The sequence below is a fragment of the Poecilia reticulata genome, linkage group LG13 (assembly GCF_000633615.1).
Source record: "Poecilia reticulata strain Guanapo linkage group LG13, Guppy_female_1.0+MT, whole genome shotgun sequence".
Classification (NCBI taxonomy): Eukaryota; Metazoa; Chordata; class Actinopteri; order Cyprinodontiformes; family Poeciliidae; genus Poecilia; species Poecilia reticulata.
Window position 1 is genome coordinate 29,149,165 of NC_024343.1, and position 19,359 is coordinate 29,168,523.

General features: G+C 39.5%; 1 protein-coding gene across 7 annotated transcripts in view; it reads left to right on the forward strand.

Moving 5' to 3' along the window:
* Positions 1 to 19,359, forward strand: part of nectin1b (nectin cell adhesion molecule 1b) — a 222,878-nt gene that overhangs the window by 103,024 nt on the left and 100,495 nt on the right. The window contains exons 6-7 of one of the 7 annotated variants that reach the window (XM_008426431.2): positions 401 to 430; positions 1,744 to 5,610. The exons of 5 other annotated variants lie outside the window; for them this stretch is intronic. In XM_008426431.2, coding sequence (XP_008424653.1) covers positions 401 to 430; positions 1,744 to 2,249 — 536 coding nt within the window. In that variant the 3' untranslated portion in view covers positions 2,250 to 5,610. Of the gene's footprint in view, positions 1 to 400; positions 431 to 1,743; positions 5,611 to 19,359 lie in introns of those variants that run through there. One more of the 7 variants, XM_008426432.2, reaches the window with a different exon arrangement.

A 19,359-nucleotide genomic window follows, 5' to 3' on the forward strand; every position in this document is an offset into this window, starting at 1 on the left:
TTCGCATAAACTCCTGCAAAAATCCAGAGTTTGTCGCTTGTGCTGATGGGTTTTCTTTCCCTTGACTCAGCTTGAAGGCGACGCCGATGCAGAAGGCAAGCGAGCTGCGTTCAAGGCGTCAGCGCTCATGTTTATCTGCTCCAGATGAACATATGGACGGCGTTAAAATCTAATCCCAATTACATGAAGATGTCTCATAATAGAGTGGCAATAAAGCAGATATCAAAGCAGAGGCCAGACTAGTAATCATATCAAAAGCGGGAAAGCTTCTCGAACAAAAAGCTTCCCTTTCCTTTGATTCCTCACTCGAATTGTCTGAGTAGTAAATGCTGCTTTTTCCCATGAGGTTTTGTTCTGTGAAAAGAAATGGACTGACCACGATGTCTCACTTTACCCTCAGACATGAATGCTGTGTCATATGCAGCCAGCAGTAAGTTACGTTTATGTTATGTTATTATGTTACATTCTATATTAATGCATATCTTTCATATTATTTCCCTTCTCTCTCTGTGGTCCTTTCTATAAAAACGACACATTTCCTCTTTTAAAGCGATGCCGTCTCTTTGGTGTGTCGCTCGGCTGCTCCGGTGGATGAGCTCCGTGTTTATCTGCTCTCTCAGTGCTTTGTGTCCGCGTTTGCTTGGCTGCTGATAATCATCCCAGGCGGCGCTCTCTCATTTCATTACCTCTGCACAGCTGATGAAGACGTCTTGTGGAGCTACTTCATGTCGGACTCCTCTGTAGTTTGCCTTTCACTATGTTTATTTTAAGCTGATTCATTCAAAAGATGAAAAAGTGTTTTAATAAACTCCCTTTTTTATTATTTTTTTTGGTCACTTTGATGTTTTAAATCCCAACAAATTGAGCTGTGCTAAAAAAAAAAAAAAAAGGGTTATATTTTTAGGGAAAAAGCTGTTTGAAACCAAACTGACCTTCTGTGAAATTCAGCTTGTTTAATCATGAATTAACTGTTAATATGTCAATAACCGATAGATAAGATCGGTACCTAATTTTAGGTCATCATGTAAGTATTGCTTGATTGTGTTTTGGTTTGATTTCAACTGCAAATCATTGAACTTTGACCTCTCTGACAACATGAAGCAGGGTAAAAATATCTCAAAAAGTAAATCCTTATCCAACGCTGAAAGGCCAAAAGCATGGAAATGAAGATTTTGGTTAGTCAATGTCCTGGCTGAAATTAAATTGAGATGCTTTGGTGTGACGTTACACTTGGAAAAAAGTTGTTTGCCCCAAAGGTGGGACGGTTAGTTGCTAGAATTAGGGAGCAATTACACCATAAATTGCTGTGTGTGTCTTTGTCTGTTTGAATCAGTTTGATCTGAAACATTTAAGTAGCAAAACAAGAGACGATTACCTTTATAGCGCTGTAAAAACTCTCCTGCTGCTGCTTTCTAAGTAAATGGTTAACATTTCTGGTTGATGCATGCTGCTGAACTTTGACTCTCTCTGTCGGGTCCGCCGGGGGTCGATGTCATTCTGTCCGTGTCTGAACTGCATGTTGTCGTCCTCAACACTGGAGGCTCCGGTGGGACTGGGTGGGCTCGGCTGTGGGCGTCCGGTGGGGGTCCTTCCTTTCCCTTTTGCTTTTCCGTCCTCGTCTCCCTTACATCATCTTTCCTTTTTTTTGTTTTGAAAAAAAAAAAAAAAAATGCACCTGCACAGTTGCACCTCCTCCCACCAGAGCACTGACACACTCCCTTCCATCTGTCTTTTCCTACCCAGACCTCCCTATCAACCCAACACCCAGGGGCAACGGCATCCCTCCGGAGCAGCACAATGCAGGTGCCGCCATCGGGGGCGCTGTGGGGGGAGTAATCCTGGTGATCGTGGCGGCAATACTGCTCTTCGTGTTCCTGCGTCGCCGCCAGCGCACCTTCAAGGGGGACTACAGCACCAAGAAGCATGTCTTCGGCAACGGGTACAGCAAGGCGGGCGCCATGCCCGCGCACCCCCCTATCCCCAAGAACCTCCAGTACCCGGACGACTCGGACGACGAGAAGAAGCCCACCCAGATCAGCAACACCGGGGGGTTCGAGGCGAGTGATCGGAATTTCGACACCGAATCCGAGGACCTGAAGAGACCGTACTTCACTGTGGATGAGGGGGAGAGCCGGGATTACGGGGAGCGGACTCTGGCCTTCCAGTACGACCCAGAACCTGAAATTGCCGACGATATGATCTCTCAAACCGACGGCTCTGTCATTTCTAAGAAAGAGTGGTACGTGTAGAGGCATGCAACCGCCAAGCAACCTGTCGTCCCTCACCTGCATCCCACCTCACCCTTCACCTCCACACCTCCCCACCCTCACATCCACCAACCTGCACCTCCCGCAGTGGCATTTCCAGCTCACCCCCCCTCCCTCCATGCCCCGCATCAGACTCCATCCAACTAATCACTGTTAGAAAAATCAAGGGTCTATTTAAAGTCCAAGACACAACTTCTCAACATGACAGCATTGGTGTCGCTCTCATCAAGTTAATGGGCAAAGAATACAAACTAAGGTATGTAAATGGACTCAATGTGGCTCCAAGGCCAGAAAGGTGATTGGTCAATACTGTTGTGTATTTTATTTTTCATGTTATAAATGTATTAAATGTATAAAAAAAAAGAACAGGTTGAGGTTTTGCTGAGCACATTTGTGAAAGTCCTACACTGGATGTATGGTTGTTTTTTTATTTCACTTTGGTTTGTTTTGTTTATTTTTGTCATTAGCAATTGCATATTTGTCATTTTTATATTCTCTTTTTGTATGATCTGCAGAGAAATGAGAGTTATGTGTCTGACATATTTTACAGGTGGAGCTTAAAGTGTTTAAAAGTTTATGGTCAAATGTTTCAGGAAAAAAGAAAAGGAAAAAAAAAAAGAAAACTAGCTGTACAGACGTGCAACATTTATGGCGAAAGCGCGTTATTGTCCTTCTCCAAAGACATTGTTGATGCTTCTCAAGCCCCATCTTGGACTTTATTTGCTGTTTTTATTTTTAATTAAAGGGTGTCAGTCTACTGAGCCATACAGACACATGGTGGTAACATAATAACATTCAATGATTTATTTTTTTTATTGCTAACGCTTCCATCATGTTAAATGAGTGCCCTTATCAGTGAATCATGAAGTCAGTGGAGGGAAGGGCAGACTTCAGTGTTCTACTTTTCAGTTTGTTGCAAAGGTAAAAAACGCCACTTGAACTTTTCCCACATTTTGTCACGAGATCTTTAAGATGGGATACAAGATGAGATGATAAACAAAATCTATTTAATCACAGCAACAGGCGGCTATACAAAGTAGGAATCAGTGTTTTATCCACTTACAGAGAATGGAGAGGTCTAAGGTTCAGCTCAACTGTGAGAGACTGTACCTTACACACAAATCCAGAAAATCACATTGTTTGATCAAAAAAATATTTAATTTGGCATGAAATAAGTATTTGGTACAATTGACGTTCTGCGTAGTTCAGGACCAGGTTACTTTGGTAACCTTGACCGGATCATCCGGTGTCGTTTTGAGCCGATTCCTGAACTTTCTCATCATCATTGGTGAAATCCTGCGTGGAGCCCCACTCCAAATGAGATTGGACCAACACTTTGTCCCTTTGGTCTCTTTGGATACATTCCTACAGCAGGTCATGATGGTCATACTACTATTTAGTAGCAATCAGACTTTAGTGTCGACGTTTTCAGACTGAAAGTCGGCTCCACGTAGCATCGCGCTGTAATGATGGATGCTACAGTTCCTGGATCAGTTTCACTGCAAAAACTCCAAATCTTTACCAAATATTTTTAGTCTTGTGTCCAATACAAATACGATGTTTTCACTAGAAACTAGACAAAAAATACGTGGTAAGATTGTGTGTTTTGGCAGTGAAGTTATTCAAACCTGGGAGTTAGCGGTGCCGTCAAAAGATCACAACAAAATGGCAGCCAATGAAGAGAAAGCTTTCCTGAGCACAGGCCTTTTGTTGAGTATTGACTGCAGCCTCAGTAGAGAAGTATGTTTAGATGCGCAGTCGGAACCAGGAGAGGTGGGATTGTGATGTGATGCTCTGTAAGTCCAGAATTTTCAGAATAATAATTTGCAGTCATTGTTTACGTCCACATTTATTGCGTCTGGTTTCTGCTGGTGCAGAGTTACGATGCACGTCCCACATCAGAGATGGAATAGTTGAATAAAATGCAACATGAGCGTTCAGACTGCAAACGCTTTGAGAACAATTGGATATGTATCCGAGCTCGGGCCACGCGTGAGTGAAAAGATCTGAATTTGGCTGTTCAGGCTGCTGTAAAAAGTCGAATATATGGGGGGGAAAAAAGCGGGTTTAAAAAACTTTCCCCTTAGTGGAGAGGTTGGAGTCTGATTGGTTTTGTGGACAAGTAAGGAGTGGAAGATAGGAGAGCTTCTTAAAGACAAACTACCGGCTAAATTCCTGCTTATTGGTTGATGATCAAATACGTATTTCATGCAAACTACTTAAAAATAATACAATGTGATTGTGCACATTTTTTATAGATTATGTTGCTTATGGTAAAAATGACAGATCATTCTTTAATTGGAAAATGAACAAGCCCACATTTTCTAGATTTGTGAAATTACGCATCACTTTCCATCTACTCCACCGTTTTGCCCTGGTTTGTGTGGATTTATCCCATAACATTGAATTTTGTGGTCATAATGAGACGAAATGTGTAAAAGTCCAAAAGGTACGAATGCTTTTGTGAGTAATTATGTGGGAAAGACAACCGCTGAGTCTCACAGGATCACTAATAGTGCTCGGAAATGTCATGATTGTCACTTGACTTGAACAGTTTGACCTGTGTACATGCGCTCAGAAATCTTACCACTCTAATGAAACGTCTGGGTGTTTTTTTTCTTTTCCTGTTTTTATGCGTGTGTTGAGCTGTCATAATTACGTTTGGTTCCGACCCCCCTTTTTCCTCAAAATGGATGTCAGCGAAAAAGTGTCTGAGGAATTTCTCAGCAATGATTCTGCCTCTCCAGTTGAGACTGTTTACTGGCTAACATCAACCTCATTTTCCACCAGGAGTCGTCCGTGGACTCAAAGGACTCGGATCGGAGGGGAAATGTCAACTGATGCTTTTATTTACGCTAACAGAGAAAATATTTTAACAAGTAAAAGGGATGTGAAAAAGTAACGGTGGCCATGCTGCAGAGCAAGAAAGCAGCGTAAAAACTTGACTGCTGCTTTAGTGATGGTTCTTCCTTTCTTTCTAAATGAATTCCAGCTTTTTTTTGGGGGGTGATTTTGCAGTAATGAATAATTTTTTTTCCTTAATGTCAAGATTTATTTCTGCATATGGGGACGCACTGACTCTTTATGCCACCGTTATACAGTATGTACCTGTGTCTGTTTTTAAAAATGCTGTTAGCAAGTGCCAGTGGATGCTAGTATAGCAGAAAGACTTTCTCTCCTCCTCGCCTCTGAGCTCCATTACACGATCAGCAAAATATATTTGCTTCAAAAAAAAAATCTCAATGTGAAAAATCAGAGATAAGAGAGGCATTGCAGTAAATCTGTGGATGTAAACAACATATCTGACTGGCTCTGAACACTATAAATACTGTATTAAGCCTTATTTTATGCATGTTTTTTGTGTGTGGGAGTGGAAGTGCATTCGTTGGTATTTTTTTTTCTTTTTCCCAGTCAATCCCAGTGTGTTTTTGTCCTCATTTGCAGCTTAGAAAGACGACAATATCCTCCTTTTTTTTTATTGTCGTCGGTATTGGCAGAGCTATGATTTCATCGGTACGCCGTACCCAACGACAATATTGCAGTTAATACAAAAATACCTATATAAATATATGTTAAAATGATAAAGAACACAAAAAAACACCCCTGTGAGAGGATTTTCTTGCAGATGTGAATGTTTTTCAGTCCATGCTTGTCTACTGTATGCTTTTAGATGAGCATGTTAATCATGAGCCTCAGTCTATATTGTATAATATACACAAACAAGCATTGAACAGTGAGGTTTCTGTTGTTCTTATTAGTAGTCAGTTCCATCCTGTCCTCCTCCGATCCATTTTTCAACGGCCTTATTTCAGTTTTAAAGAGACAGTACACGACTCGAAATAAACCGAGCAACAGTAGCCAGTTTCTTCTGTCACTGTGGACAAAAAAAAAGTTTGGTTTTCTCACACAGGCAGAGGAAATGCTTTCTTGTTTAGTCAGAAATAGTTTGAACCGCAGCGTTATAAGAAAACAAAGCACGTTTTATGTTTTTTGTTCTTTTCATTCAGTGCCTATCAAAGGAAGGAGGGGTGAGGTAGTCACGGCAACCACTTCCTGTTTATTTAAGCTCTTCATTCCCCAAATAGATGAATTAAACGAAACTGTTGGACACAATTCTTGTAAACGTATTCATACTTCTTTTGTTTGTTTGTTGTTGTTTTTTTCAAATAAGCTTTTGTGTGCTTTATTGAGGTTTTATATAGTAGACCAAAAAAAAAAAAAAAAAAGATCCAGAAATGTGAAGTAGAAGAAAAATGTTCAAATCAACCTGTGAGGTTTGGTGCATCTTCTTCTTTTACATTGATACCCCCAAATGAAATAAATTATAACCACCTGCAGACATTTTCATACATTAGATTTCTAAATTGTGAATACTACTTCACAGTGATGCACTTCTCAGTGTTTCTGCAGGATCTGTAAGGATTTGTAAGCTACAAAAGTTCAGCTGAAATTTAGTCCAGATTGTTCACAGTAGCTTCCCGCTAACAGTTACATTTTCAGTTTGTGCTTTTATCCATTCATTTTGTTAAACACATTTCTTATTTTTTCCTGACATGAGCTTACAGGAAGGCAATTAAAGTCAACACATTCTAGCAGCATCATCGTGGGAAAGTGTGTATTTACTCAAGGTTTGGTTTGACAGCTGCAATATTTACAGCTGGCTAAAAGCCGTCGTCCCAAACCGCCAATGATATAACAAAGTCTTTTCTGACTGGGTGTAAAAGCACTGAAGTCAAACAGCATTTCACCTTATTTAAGGTATTAATTTATTATTTAGTTATTTTTTTACGCTGCACGTTGGTCTTAAATTCATGTTGTTTTTCATGATTTAACCTTTTTTTGTGATTTTTTTAATAGAGTTTCAAAAATTCTTAAACATTTCTGAAACTGTAAAAAACTGATTAAGTTAAACATTTGTCCACTAACATTATCTAACCAACATCCCAAAGCTTCAGGATTTTTTTAAGTGCAACACTAGATTTTCTTTCGGGGTTTCAGAGTAAAGGAAGTGAAAACAAATGCACACCTTTCAAAATTTGTATTTGAAAATAAAAATGTATGCTGGGATTTTTCTTCTTCTTCACAATTGTGTCTACCCAAATAAAATCAAATTTAAAACACACTCAGGTTTTTTTTTTTTTTTTTTTTTTTTTTTTTGTCCGGAACAAAACAAAACAAAAATATCCGTTTAACACAAATGATCGTTTACATGCAGTGGAACCTAGTTAGTCTTCATCCCAGCACTTTACTAACACTGCATACTTGATCACACACACAAAAAAAAATTTAATTCAACAATTGTTGTTTTTTTCTTACTAACAAATGAACACAGCACTCAATGTTGAAGTTCTGAATCCAGCAGAAATCTAAATCCTGCAGCCTCAGATCAGATTGCTGACGATCTTCTAAGCTTTTAAGCACAACAACAGCGACTCTAATCCAGTAAAAAGAAACGAAACTTGCATGTATGAATTAATGAACATCGCCCCCATTTGAAAGCACAAACTTATGGTTTCATCTGACTTTGTTTTCTGCTTCTGTTATGAAACCACTGCCACTACCGCTTCTCGGACAACAACAACAAAAAAGTAAATACTTTGGGGTTAAAATGTATATTGCTAAATATTAACATTCATATTACTGAGGTGTTCTGACTTTCTATTTTATAATAGTGACTGTAACTTCATTCCATCCTAATCCTACTTTTTGTATTCTGTATGTTTAACATTCCACTGTAAATATTGTACATAAAGTTGAGATTATAGTCTGGGTTTAATAGGGAGCCTGTTGTGTAAAATAAACCGTATTTGACTGCAAACATGGAGACTCGGTGATGGATAGATGAAGTTGATGGATAGCTTTTTCCCAAAGTCTCGACTAAAAACTGCTCCTCTAGTACCTTTTTAACATGCCAATAGTGACTTCACTGTCATACAAAGGGGGTAATGCATTACAGTCTGTCAAAATGGTGTCACTGAAAGAATCTCAAAAAGTACAAAAAAATAAATTAATCTGTTTGTATGCAGCCATGTGAATGTATATTTCTGAGGGTGTTACAGATATAAGAATAAAAAAAAAATCTCTTGTTCAATTGTGATGACCCAGTAAAGTAACTTGTATTTGTTTTGAGCATTAAATGAGTTCAATAGTCAACCTGTCCCAGTTCACTGATTGGATAAATGTGTCATCTGACTGAACATGGTCCATGTTTGCAGCACATTTCCGGCTTCACGCGCGTTCATGTTTTTTGTTTTTTTGTTCGTTTTTTGGCAACTGCAGCTTTTTCCCGATAGCCGTGATGTTTCAGTGTCTCATGCAGGTGCTTCAGTTGGATTACATTTTTTTTACTGTGCCTGTAAACTGTCACACCCAAAACATTTGTTCTGTAAATAAATTTGGTTGAACAAAACTGAAAGGGCATTGTGATCACATTTTAGAGCCACGTGTCGGTCAGTCGGACAGAGAAGTTGACCCAAACGTAAAGTGAGCTGAACGATTACATTTTGGTTAAAGATGCTGACTATGGATATTTAACCCTTTCATGCATGAATTATGATCCTTGGTGTCAAGATTTGTTTTCCAATTTTTTTTCTTAAGGCATTAAAAAAAGGTAGAAAAACATTTTTTGTTAAATTGTTTTTTTAGGTGATCAATTGAATTTTCCCCAAATACATAAACACATCAGTAGTATTGTTCTATAGGGGTTATCTGATGTCACAATTTTATATTATTTTTACCTGCAAGAGTCGTCTGCAGTAGAAGGAGGGACCGGGTCAGTCGGCGTGCTTTTTCGTCTGTCGGCCATTTTGGATTCAACAAAAATCATTTCTTGCATTTGCAGCTGATGGCCAGTAGTTGATGGTGTATTTTATGATGCATTAGTGTCCACTAACACAAAAAGCACAAGAAAATGGCTTTTAGATAGCTGTCCACTGCGCATGAAAGGGTTAAATTTAAAAGTGTGGTAGAAAAAAAAAAAACCCAGCAGTTTTGGTAGATTGTGAAGAAAAAAAAAACAATTTAAATGTTTGAAGGAGGTTCAAAGGCGTGAAGAGCAGCTGGAGTCATCGCTTTCACACACAAAATGTCCTGGATTAACATGATACAGAGAGTTAACAAGTTATTTTCCCAGTCTTGGTGTTTTTTTTTGTTGCTGCCATCTTCACAGTTTATGTAACCAAGAAAGCAGCTGAAAGACTCGGGATGCGTTTGTATAACACATCAGAGATAAAGGGATGCCCACAGTATCTGACGCAAGGCTTTGATGGGGATCAGTGTAACTTTTTTGGCTTTAATTGGAGAGTGAAAACTGTCAGACAGCTGTTGATACGCAGTTCAGAGCCTAATGAAGCTGCGGCGATATGATGAGAGAGGCCTAGTGTAGCGCTAGACAGATCTGTCTCAGACTGTGGGACTCGAATGCAGACATCTGCACGGTGCACATTAAGAACAGCCCAGAGTTTGCAGCTGTTGCCATCCATTTGCTAAAAGAGCCCTTTGTAGCCCAAGGGGCTTTGATGGCACTTAGGCTTTTAACATGCATGGCTGTCCAGCTTTTTCTTTTTCTTTTTTTTTTTAATTTATCTATCCATTTCGTTCCGCTTTGTAGAGCTGTGAGAGGAATCCCACCACTTTCCCTCTATAAAACTACCTCCGGGACACAACGGGGAAGCTTTCTGTTTTCAAAATGTGCTCTCTTTGGCTACAAAATTTTTAAAAAAATGAGATTGTGTCAAAATCGGAGAGTAAAACGTGTGATATCAGACTGCAGAGAGCAGAAAATCTGGCTGTCTTTGTTTTTTCTTGGAGGGAAACTTCTTTACGGTAGCGACAGGTTCAGGTTCCGGTTTAAAGGCGAGGAAACGTTCAGCCCCGTGACTTTAATAAGTTTTGTTTCTGTCAGGAGTCGGTTCGTTTTGCGGGTCAGAACCGCCCATTGACTCTGGATAAAAACACATTTCAGACATATTGCTGCCTTGCAGGAAACTTCATGCTGCTGTGAATCGTTGAGGCTCCAGTAGGACGAGTATTGGAAGAAGGAAAAATAAAAAAAAATCAATCCAAATGACTTCAGAGGTGCACAGCCAATAATACGAGTCATTACATTACAGTGATTGAATGGTTAATGGACATGGTGTATTTGCATATCCGATTCATTGAGCTGGATAACAGTGGAGTGTTTCATGCATTGATCAGTGGGGTGCAGCTATCTGTACCACTCTCACATGTTTTTTTAATAAATCTCCCCTCTGTTGTCAAAAGACTAAAAGAACCTCCTGTCTGCGTGAAAAGTGTGTCGTTCCGTCGCAGCTTGTTCGCAGCATAATAACCTTTTGGTAACACGAAGGGTGTGAATAAGACTGTCATAAACATGTCATAAACACCTGTTATTAACATGAATAAGATTCATGAATATTTATGACTGTTGTCATAAAGCGTCATTCGGTAAATTACGACACTTTTAATACAATGTTGACATTATTCAAAATGTCTTTGTTATGACAACTTGACATTAACCAATAAATCATTACTGTTTAAACTTTACCTTTAATAACATAAAGTTACCTCATTTTTAAAGTGCAATCAGTAAAACTTTTATTACAAATTTATATCAGTAATGATTTCTTGGTTAATGTCAAGTTGTCATAACAGAGACATTTTGAATAATGTCAACTTTGTATTAAAAGTGTCGTAATTTACCGAATGACGCTTTATGACAACAGTCATAAATATTCATGAAGGCTTGTTCATGTTAATAACAGGTGTTATGACATGTTTATGACAGTCTTATTCACCCCCCTTCAAATAAAGTGTTACCTAACCTTTTCTTCTGCATAAACAGATTGTTCAAAGTGTCTAGAAATGAAGCTGCCTCCTTTTTCTGCTCTTGTTCTCAGTGTGTGCGTTACGAGGTCGTGTCGGGGTCGCCCATAATAAACGATGGTACTGTAAACCAATGAGTTTACGCCTCTCCTCTCACGGGAGACATTATCACACGTTTCCACCTCAGGGATTGTCGACTCGGGTCTAATAAAAGTCGCTCGCACAGAGACGCAGACGACAGCCTTTAATCGACTCAGCCATCATAAAGGGTTCGCTAATACGTTTCCCCCAAGAGGTCCCAAAAGTTAATGCAGTGGAGATATGTTAAAGGATAAAATACGCCGCTCTAAAATTGAGGAAGTTTGATGTGTTTTGAAATGTCAGAAAAGAAAAGTTTTGCAGCCTGCTTTCCCCCCTGAGGGCTCAACACAGTCACTTCTCAAATTAATAAAACACTTGTAATAAAAAGAAAAGCTGCTATTGGATGAACTTTAACTGGTAATCGTTTTGTTTTGTTACCTACAACCATTCATGTAAGCAAACTTGTAAATATAGTGCACTTTAGTAGACAAGAGATGTTTCAGTCTATGCATAAATATCTATATATAATATTTCTACACTTGGTAATGGTGTACCAAGTGTAATCTGATGATAATCTGAATTAGATTACCATCACAGGTCATTTGTTTCAGTAGTTTAGCTCAAAAAATTGAAACTTTTGTGCAGATTTATTTCCTTTAGATACATTAAAACATGAATCTTGGCTTACAGCGACTGAAACCCCAAAATTCAGTTTCTCAGAAAATTTGATCATATGAGACTTAAAAGGAAAGAATTTAATTATGTCAAAGCTACAACAGTAGTGCTGTATCTAATGGAAAGTTAAGTGGAAGGAAAAAGTAAGTTAAGAAAAAGGAATCTAAGCAACAAGAATAGGAGGGTGTGAAGAAAACACCAAGTGGCTCCAGCAGAATGTGGAGCGACTCCATCCAGTGATGTTGGTCCATTTGGTTTTATCCAGGCCAACGTCGGTGCAGACGTCCACTAGGACATATCTGAGGACAATTTGGTTTTTCTTCTTCTAAAAAGCTTTACGGTCAGAATAATTTCATTTTTATGCAGGGTGTGATGCTTGCCTACACTGCCAAAAGTTCCAGTACTTGCTGTGATCAATCACTGACGTCATTGATCGGTAAATCGGCCAGAGAGAGAGAGAGAGACATCCGATCCAACAATGAAGCGACGTTTCTCCTGGCACTGATCGGCTCCATGCTACGCCGCACTGATGCAGTCAGTAACTCATATTGAGAGCTTCCAGGAGAGCTGACGCTTAAAAATCCTTGTCATGGTGGTTTTATGTAATTTCCTAATTCAATATCTGAGTATCTGGTTCTCAGTGGCATAATATTATGAATAATTTGAATAAATGTTTGAAATGTGTGCAAAATATGAGTTTCACTTTTTAAATTGAAATAAAAAAATCAGCCATGTTCTCTTTGCTTTGATTATTTTTCATGCATGTTTGAGAAATCCTTAAATCAGCACCGCTTCCCCGTTCCTCAGCTCCTCCAGACTAGCAGCAGCAGCAGCTAACAACCAATGGGTGGAACTGCTGAGCTCATTGTGTAAAATATTTCTCTGTCCAAGAATATTGCAATATTAAATATTGCAGCAAAATGAGAAGCATTTTGATGACAAAGGTGGAGTGCTGGAAAGTGTCAGATTTGATATTTACAGCAATTTTACAGGAAGTGAAGGTAACATAGCTATAACATAAGACTTTGTCCCTGGAAAATAAATAACACCGCCCCTTTAAGAACCTTAAACCTCTAAATCCTAAATCTTAAGCCCCAAGCTGAATCAAGTCAATCAGCTTGACTCTCAGTTTGCTGCTTTTGTCTTTGCACATTTAGTCTCCCAGGCAACAACTGGCAACTAATGCCGACACATTTCGCTCAGAATATCATCCAGATTCAGAATCCAGAGACAAATTTCTGCCATGACCTGTGAAATTAAAACAAAACAGAGAGAAAGTGTGTTTTTGCTTCGTGAACGAGGCTCACAGTGTTCCCTCCATCCTCTTCAGCTGCGTCTGACTGAACGATCACAGCAAAGCCAAGTGAACAGATCCCAGGTGTTTCTGAAACGCCATCAGCATCACTCACACCTGGCTGAGAGCTCTCGCTACGGTCTGAGCTGTTTGGTACCTGACATCCACTCAGGTTTTGTTTTTTTTTTCCTTTTCACTGCCTGTAAATATGACTGCTTCAAATAATCAGGGAACTAAAATGAAGTGAGCTTGCTTAATTTATCTTTTCAGTGAGGAATGTGTGTGATTTCGATGAAGTTCCTCGCTGCAGCCAGAGTGAAACTCCAGTGCAGATGGATGGAGGACATGCGCAGAAGCAGAGTCAGCTTCCCTCCTCCTCCTCCTAAATCAGAGCAGCTGATGGTTAACCTTCCATGGTCCCAGTAGTGTTTGATTGTCTCCCCTGGGATGCAGCAGCATCTCCCAGGGGTCTTAAAATAGCTTTTAAAAAAAAACAAAGCAAACTGGGAAGCTGCTCAAATTAATCAGAGAAACAATCTAGAGACGTTAACCTTTGCTTTCCATCACCTTCCTGGGCGTAAAACAAATTGCTGACTTAAAAATCTCACGTCTCTGCATATGAGAAACTGTTTGTGTTTCCCAGTTGTCCTTTTATTTTAAGGTGAATGCAAAGCAAAATTATGCTGTTTATTTCAACACATACCTTTAATACAAAACATAAAACAAAACTTTCACTTAAAATGAATTTGGTAAAAGAAAAACAATACCACAGAGGAGAAGTACACGTCTGCAGTTTGATACTAAAGTTGGAAATTTGCACAAAAATGAATTCTGGTACAAAAACGATAGTCTACATTCTGAAGGAATTCACGACAAAAAAATTCCAATAACCTGCTAATCTAGAAGATGCACATCTGGATATCTTCCAAAGTGTAAGTGGAAGATCTGGGGAGGTAGATCTATGGTGCAGTTTCTTCTTCCTCACTGTCTCAGGTGTGTATTCTGGATCCTGTCTAAGGTGTGTGTGGCGAGTCATTACAGGGAAACACAGAAACACACAAGACAAGCAGGAGAAAACATGCAAACTCCAAGCAGGAAGAGCCCAGATTGTGATTCTATTCCAGGACTGCTGCAAGGCAACAGGGCTGCCAACTGTTCCTCTGTGCAGACACAAACCGTTAGATATAAATTTACTGGAAGTAGGAATCACACATCAGTAAGGATTCACAGCTCAAACTGATTTGCTTCCACTGATCATCCTGGAGATGTTTCTCCAGGCTAAGTGGAGTCACCTGCAGTGAATTCAGCTGATTGGACTTGGATCTGGACTCTCTGTCTACATAAGGTCTGATGTCAGAGTGCAAGCACCTGTCAACACCTGTCATAATTCACAAGTCTGAGGAAGAATACAGAAAAATCAGTTTTCCATTTTTAATAAATTTACCAAAATCTCAACAGCTTTTTTTCCCCAGATAATTATAATGGAGTGTTTGTGAGTACAACGTTGAGGAAAGAGATTAAATTATTAAAACTTGCTGTTGGCCTTAACATAAAACTTGGAAAAGTGAAGCTGTGGATGCTTTCTAGAGGCTCTCCAGTTTACAGGTGATACAAAAACTTTGACACAGGAAGTAAAAGTCCGAGTCGACTCTGAGTAAAACCGTGACTGATTCAGAGTCAGGACCCTGATGAATGTGTGCGCTCGGCTCTGCGGCTCATTGCTACTATTTATGATGCCTGGCAGTCGTATTTTATACCTCCTTGATCTTTCCCATGTTTTTGTCATATATCTACATTTTTCATGCTTCCTTCCATGATGTATGGACACGCTTTGATCCAAACTGTCCGTTTGTGGCTCTGGCTGGATGTTTGGGGTTGTTGTCCCTGCTCCAGTTTCAAACCACTTTTCCTCCTGGATTTCCATGTTTTTAGCTTCATGTGTCTTCCCATCCACATTCCCTGCTGAGGAAAAGGATCAGCATGAGGTTTCCACCACCGTGTCTTACACTGGATATGAGATTCCTGAGTAGAAGTGCAGTTTTTTTTATAACCTCTCATACCGTTTTGCTCTGAATCCAAAACGTTGAACGTTTTTGTCATGAAAGTTCTTCAATGTTTTTGCCGAGTCGTAAAGAATACGCTGGATTTCCTCATGCTGTCGTTCTGGAAAGGCTTGTGAAATGCACATCAACTGCAACCCAAATCCGACTTTTCCACCGCAATCTGAACGACTCGGTTCCGATCTTTTCACCCCACAAAAAGTCTAATCTGTGCCACTTCCATATGTGGTACTAATTCAGATATTTATCCGTTTGCTTTCAAAGTGTCTGCAGTCCAAACAGTCATGTCACATTTTATCCAACTTTTATGTCGTTGAAGTGAGACATGGGTCGTATTTCTTCACCAGAAGAAGCCACACGCTGTAAATCAGTCTTTAAAATGATATTTCTGAAATGATGAAAGAAGTTTGTCGATGAAGTGCATCATAACTCATAGCTCTTCACATCCAAACAAATTTATCTACTAAAAGTCCAGTTACTGCTCTACAAAATATGAATTGCTGTGATTTAGTTTTATTAGCTTCCTCTATGTTGTTATTAAAATCATACCTGGAATATTGGTTTGATTATTTCATGAGAAATCCTTAAATCAGCACCTCTCCCTGTTCCTTTCCTCTCAGCTCCTCCAGACTAGCGGCAGCAGCAATTAGCAACAAGTGGTGAAAATGTGCTTCTGCTGAGCTCATTATACAAACTACTTTTCTGTCAAACCCTCTTAAGAATATTGTATATGGCATCATGAGAAGCATTTTTATGACGTGCTGAAGGTGGAGTTTCTTAAAGAGACAGAGGCCAATATCTAAGCGTCAAATTTCTTTGGATTTGTCTCCGTGACGATACCGTCAGCTCTCATCGCTGAGTAAACTTCTGTTAACAATGCACTGCTGTGTAACGTCAGTGTTCTTCTTCTGCGCATGCAGTCTCGTTGCGGTTTAATTGTATGAACGACCCCATAAAAAACAATATAAATCAAATATTAATGTCTAACTTGAGCATCCAGACCTGTTTTATGGATGCATCCTGTGTTGCCCACCTGATCGATGGATCTCTGCGAATCCTCCAGATTTTCTTCTTCAATGTTCTCCTTGATCTTCCATTTAGTTTATCTGGATTATTAAATAGCATATCAGTTAAAATTGGGTTTAATTCAAACATTTTATTTGCACCAAATGTTTAAAACTTTACATTATTTTTCTTTCACTTCAGAATTAGGCTTTACATTGTGTTGCTGTGTCACATAAAATCCCAATAAATGACATCAAAGTTGTGATTTTCACATTACAAGATGTGAAAAAGTTCCAAAGTAATTGTGTTCTGGTTGTTAGTTTTATCTATTAATTATTCCTCAGTGTGGTTTACTATCAGACTGCCTGCTTTCCAATTTGCTGTCTGTTATCCTGGAAGTTTTACTGCCACTTTCTGCTTAATTTGCCGTTGTTTATAAAGCGTTTTGCATCCGCACAACTTGATCAATTGGACGCTCAGTTTATGCTCTGCTGATAGACAGAACGAGTCAATCCCGTTGCCAGAAAACGTGAACTTACGATGAATTGTCAATTATTTGGATTAACCCAGGATCAACGCCGCGGAAATTATGATTGTCTGTTATTTTGCAAATGAGACGGTTCGCAAACAAACAGCTCAGATCCCATGAATAAATTTGCTGGGTTCTGCAGGGACGCCTGCAGTGGCTGCATGGGGACAGCAGCAGCCTCTCGTTTTCAGAGCCAGACAGGGCAGGAGGCGCTCCGCTATCCAGCTGCGCGTTGGCGTTCTCCAATTAAACCCATCCACCCCGGAGCCCAGGACGGGGCCCAATCCTACTGGGGGGAAAGTGCTGACAGTCCTACTGGAAATAGTGGCTTCCTTTTACTTAGCTTGTGTTGATTTGAGTGAAGAGGAAACAACTTTTCTTCATTGACCAATTATTTCTCTCCAGTCAGCCTGACTCACCTCTGGATTCACTAAAAGCACCGTATTAGTTTTGTGTGCATGAATTTACTCTCTTCATCTGGTGAGAATAAGCAAATTTGTTTTGCATCCACACTTCAACTTGTCTCAAATTAGACACAAGCAAAGTTGTTTTAAACTTCCTCTTAGTTTTGTGTACCGTCTGAAAAAACGAAGTGAAAAATCTTTTTAAAGATGAAATATTGAGGATAAAACAGGATGTGACTGACATTTCTGTTTAAATTCACAGTTGCACCTTAATAGACTCGATGCTTGAGGCTAATGCGTATAGGCATAATATGCCCCAGTTATAGCTTAATATAATATCATTAGCATCGAATATGCTCACATTACCTGGGCTCAGGAAACTGGAAGTTTACATACATCTAATAAAACGGCACACACACTTTTTTTTTCTCACTGACTGAAGTTAAATCAGGCCAAACTCGTTTCGTTTACGGTCAGTCAGAATAACCAAAATTATTTCTTTTTTTATTATTATTGTATATCCATCCATTTTCTTCTGCTTATCCGGGGTCGGGTCGCGGGGTTATTATTGTATAACGTGTGTTAAATGTTTTGGGTTTTCTTCTACAAGCTTCTCAATGTAGTTTGTTGGAGTTTCGTACCAACAGTCACTTCAGAGCACTCAGACTATCGAAACTTCATTACTAAAGTTTGTTCTTTCATATGTACAGAATACAGTTTAAAAACAAGGTGAGGTCTTGGAAAAGAAACAAACCTGTTTAAGACGCAGCAGAACATTGTGAATTTCTCCCCATTGATCTGGAACAGTTTAGAAAAGAAGCAACCGTGACACGAAACGGAGTTTAAAGTATAATCTGTGGAGTTTCTTCAAAATCAGGAATCAGACATTCTTCATCAAAAATAATTAAGTTTATAAAATCACTCTCAGTCCTTGAAAATCTTTGTCCTTGAGTTTTGGTGACTTATTATTTACTGTATATTTGGATGTTTGAATAAACTTCAACTTCCACTTGTTGTTATTGCGTTCTGCAGCTCCATTCAGGTAATTTTACAAGCCCACTGTGTAAAACATTTATTTGCCCAGACATCTTTTCTTGCAAAGTAGAAAACTCTATACCACAACTCCTGTTTGCATCATTTGTGTCTCTTTATAGAAAATCTATTATTCAGCAGCAGCTATGCACTAAGTGTAGTTTTAGCTTTGTTTTGTTTTGTGATTTTAATAATGTCGTTTATCCAGATAGTTTTACAAGCATGTGTGTTTTTTTTTCTCTTTCCTTAGCTTCATATTTGGGTTTTTTAATAGACAACCCTTGTATTATTACTCAGGCAAACTGCAGTTTAAGAGAAAAGGAAAACAGCAAACTGGCTGGAAGGCCTATAAAAAGTTTGTAAAACCCGTCTGTGGGGTAAATAAGCTGATTTAACTGAATTTCTAGCCACAGCAGAGTTGTATTTGCACGCACAAACACACACAATCCTATACCGTGTACACAAATGGGTAGTCTGCTTGGGTGGTGCCTTGCCCAGGGGCACCGCAGCATGTGCAGGAGGAAGCTGCTGAGTTCAGGCACTCGGCATTAAACAGTGTTTGGAGGTCATCCGACCTGGACATGCTGCTTCACGGAGAGAAAACAAAAAGCAAATCTCATGCAACAGCTCTGCAAAAATTTCCTTCACTTGTTCACAATGACTCAATTCCTTCTGCCTGTCCTCAGCGCTCTCTGCCAGACATGCAGGCCGATCTATCCGTTTAGCTTCCACAGAGGTCCAGCATCTGACAAATGGGACAAATGGAGTAAATTAAGAATCCAGTGTGTCCCACCCACCCCCTCCCCGTCTATTGACTCTCACAGCTTCATCAGTGTACATTAGTGTCAGTGCCAGTCTACATTTAGACCAACTGTGAGAGAAGAGGCAGCCCATCAGGGCATGCAGGCACATCCGTCGTCACGCAGAGCCAATGACCCTTTGTCAGAAACAATCCTCATCAGCGGAGACATCAGGACTGACCGCCGCTTATGGCACTGAGACTCCCCTGACTCAACTGGAAGGCAGTGGATGAAATGAAACCTTGAAACATCACTAGGTCACATTTTCTGAGCCTAAACTCATCTGCATCCTCCAGTCTGGATGTTTGGATGATTAAAATTCTTTGTCTCCCAGACAGTCGAGTTTGTCAAAATGCATCATTTGAAAATGGAGTCTGTTCCAACAGCCA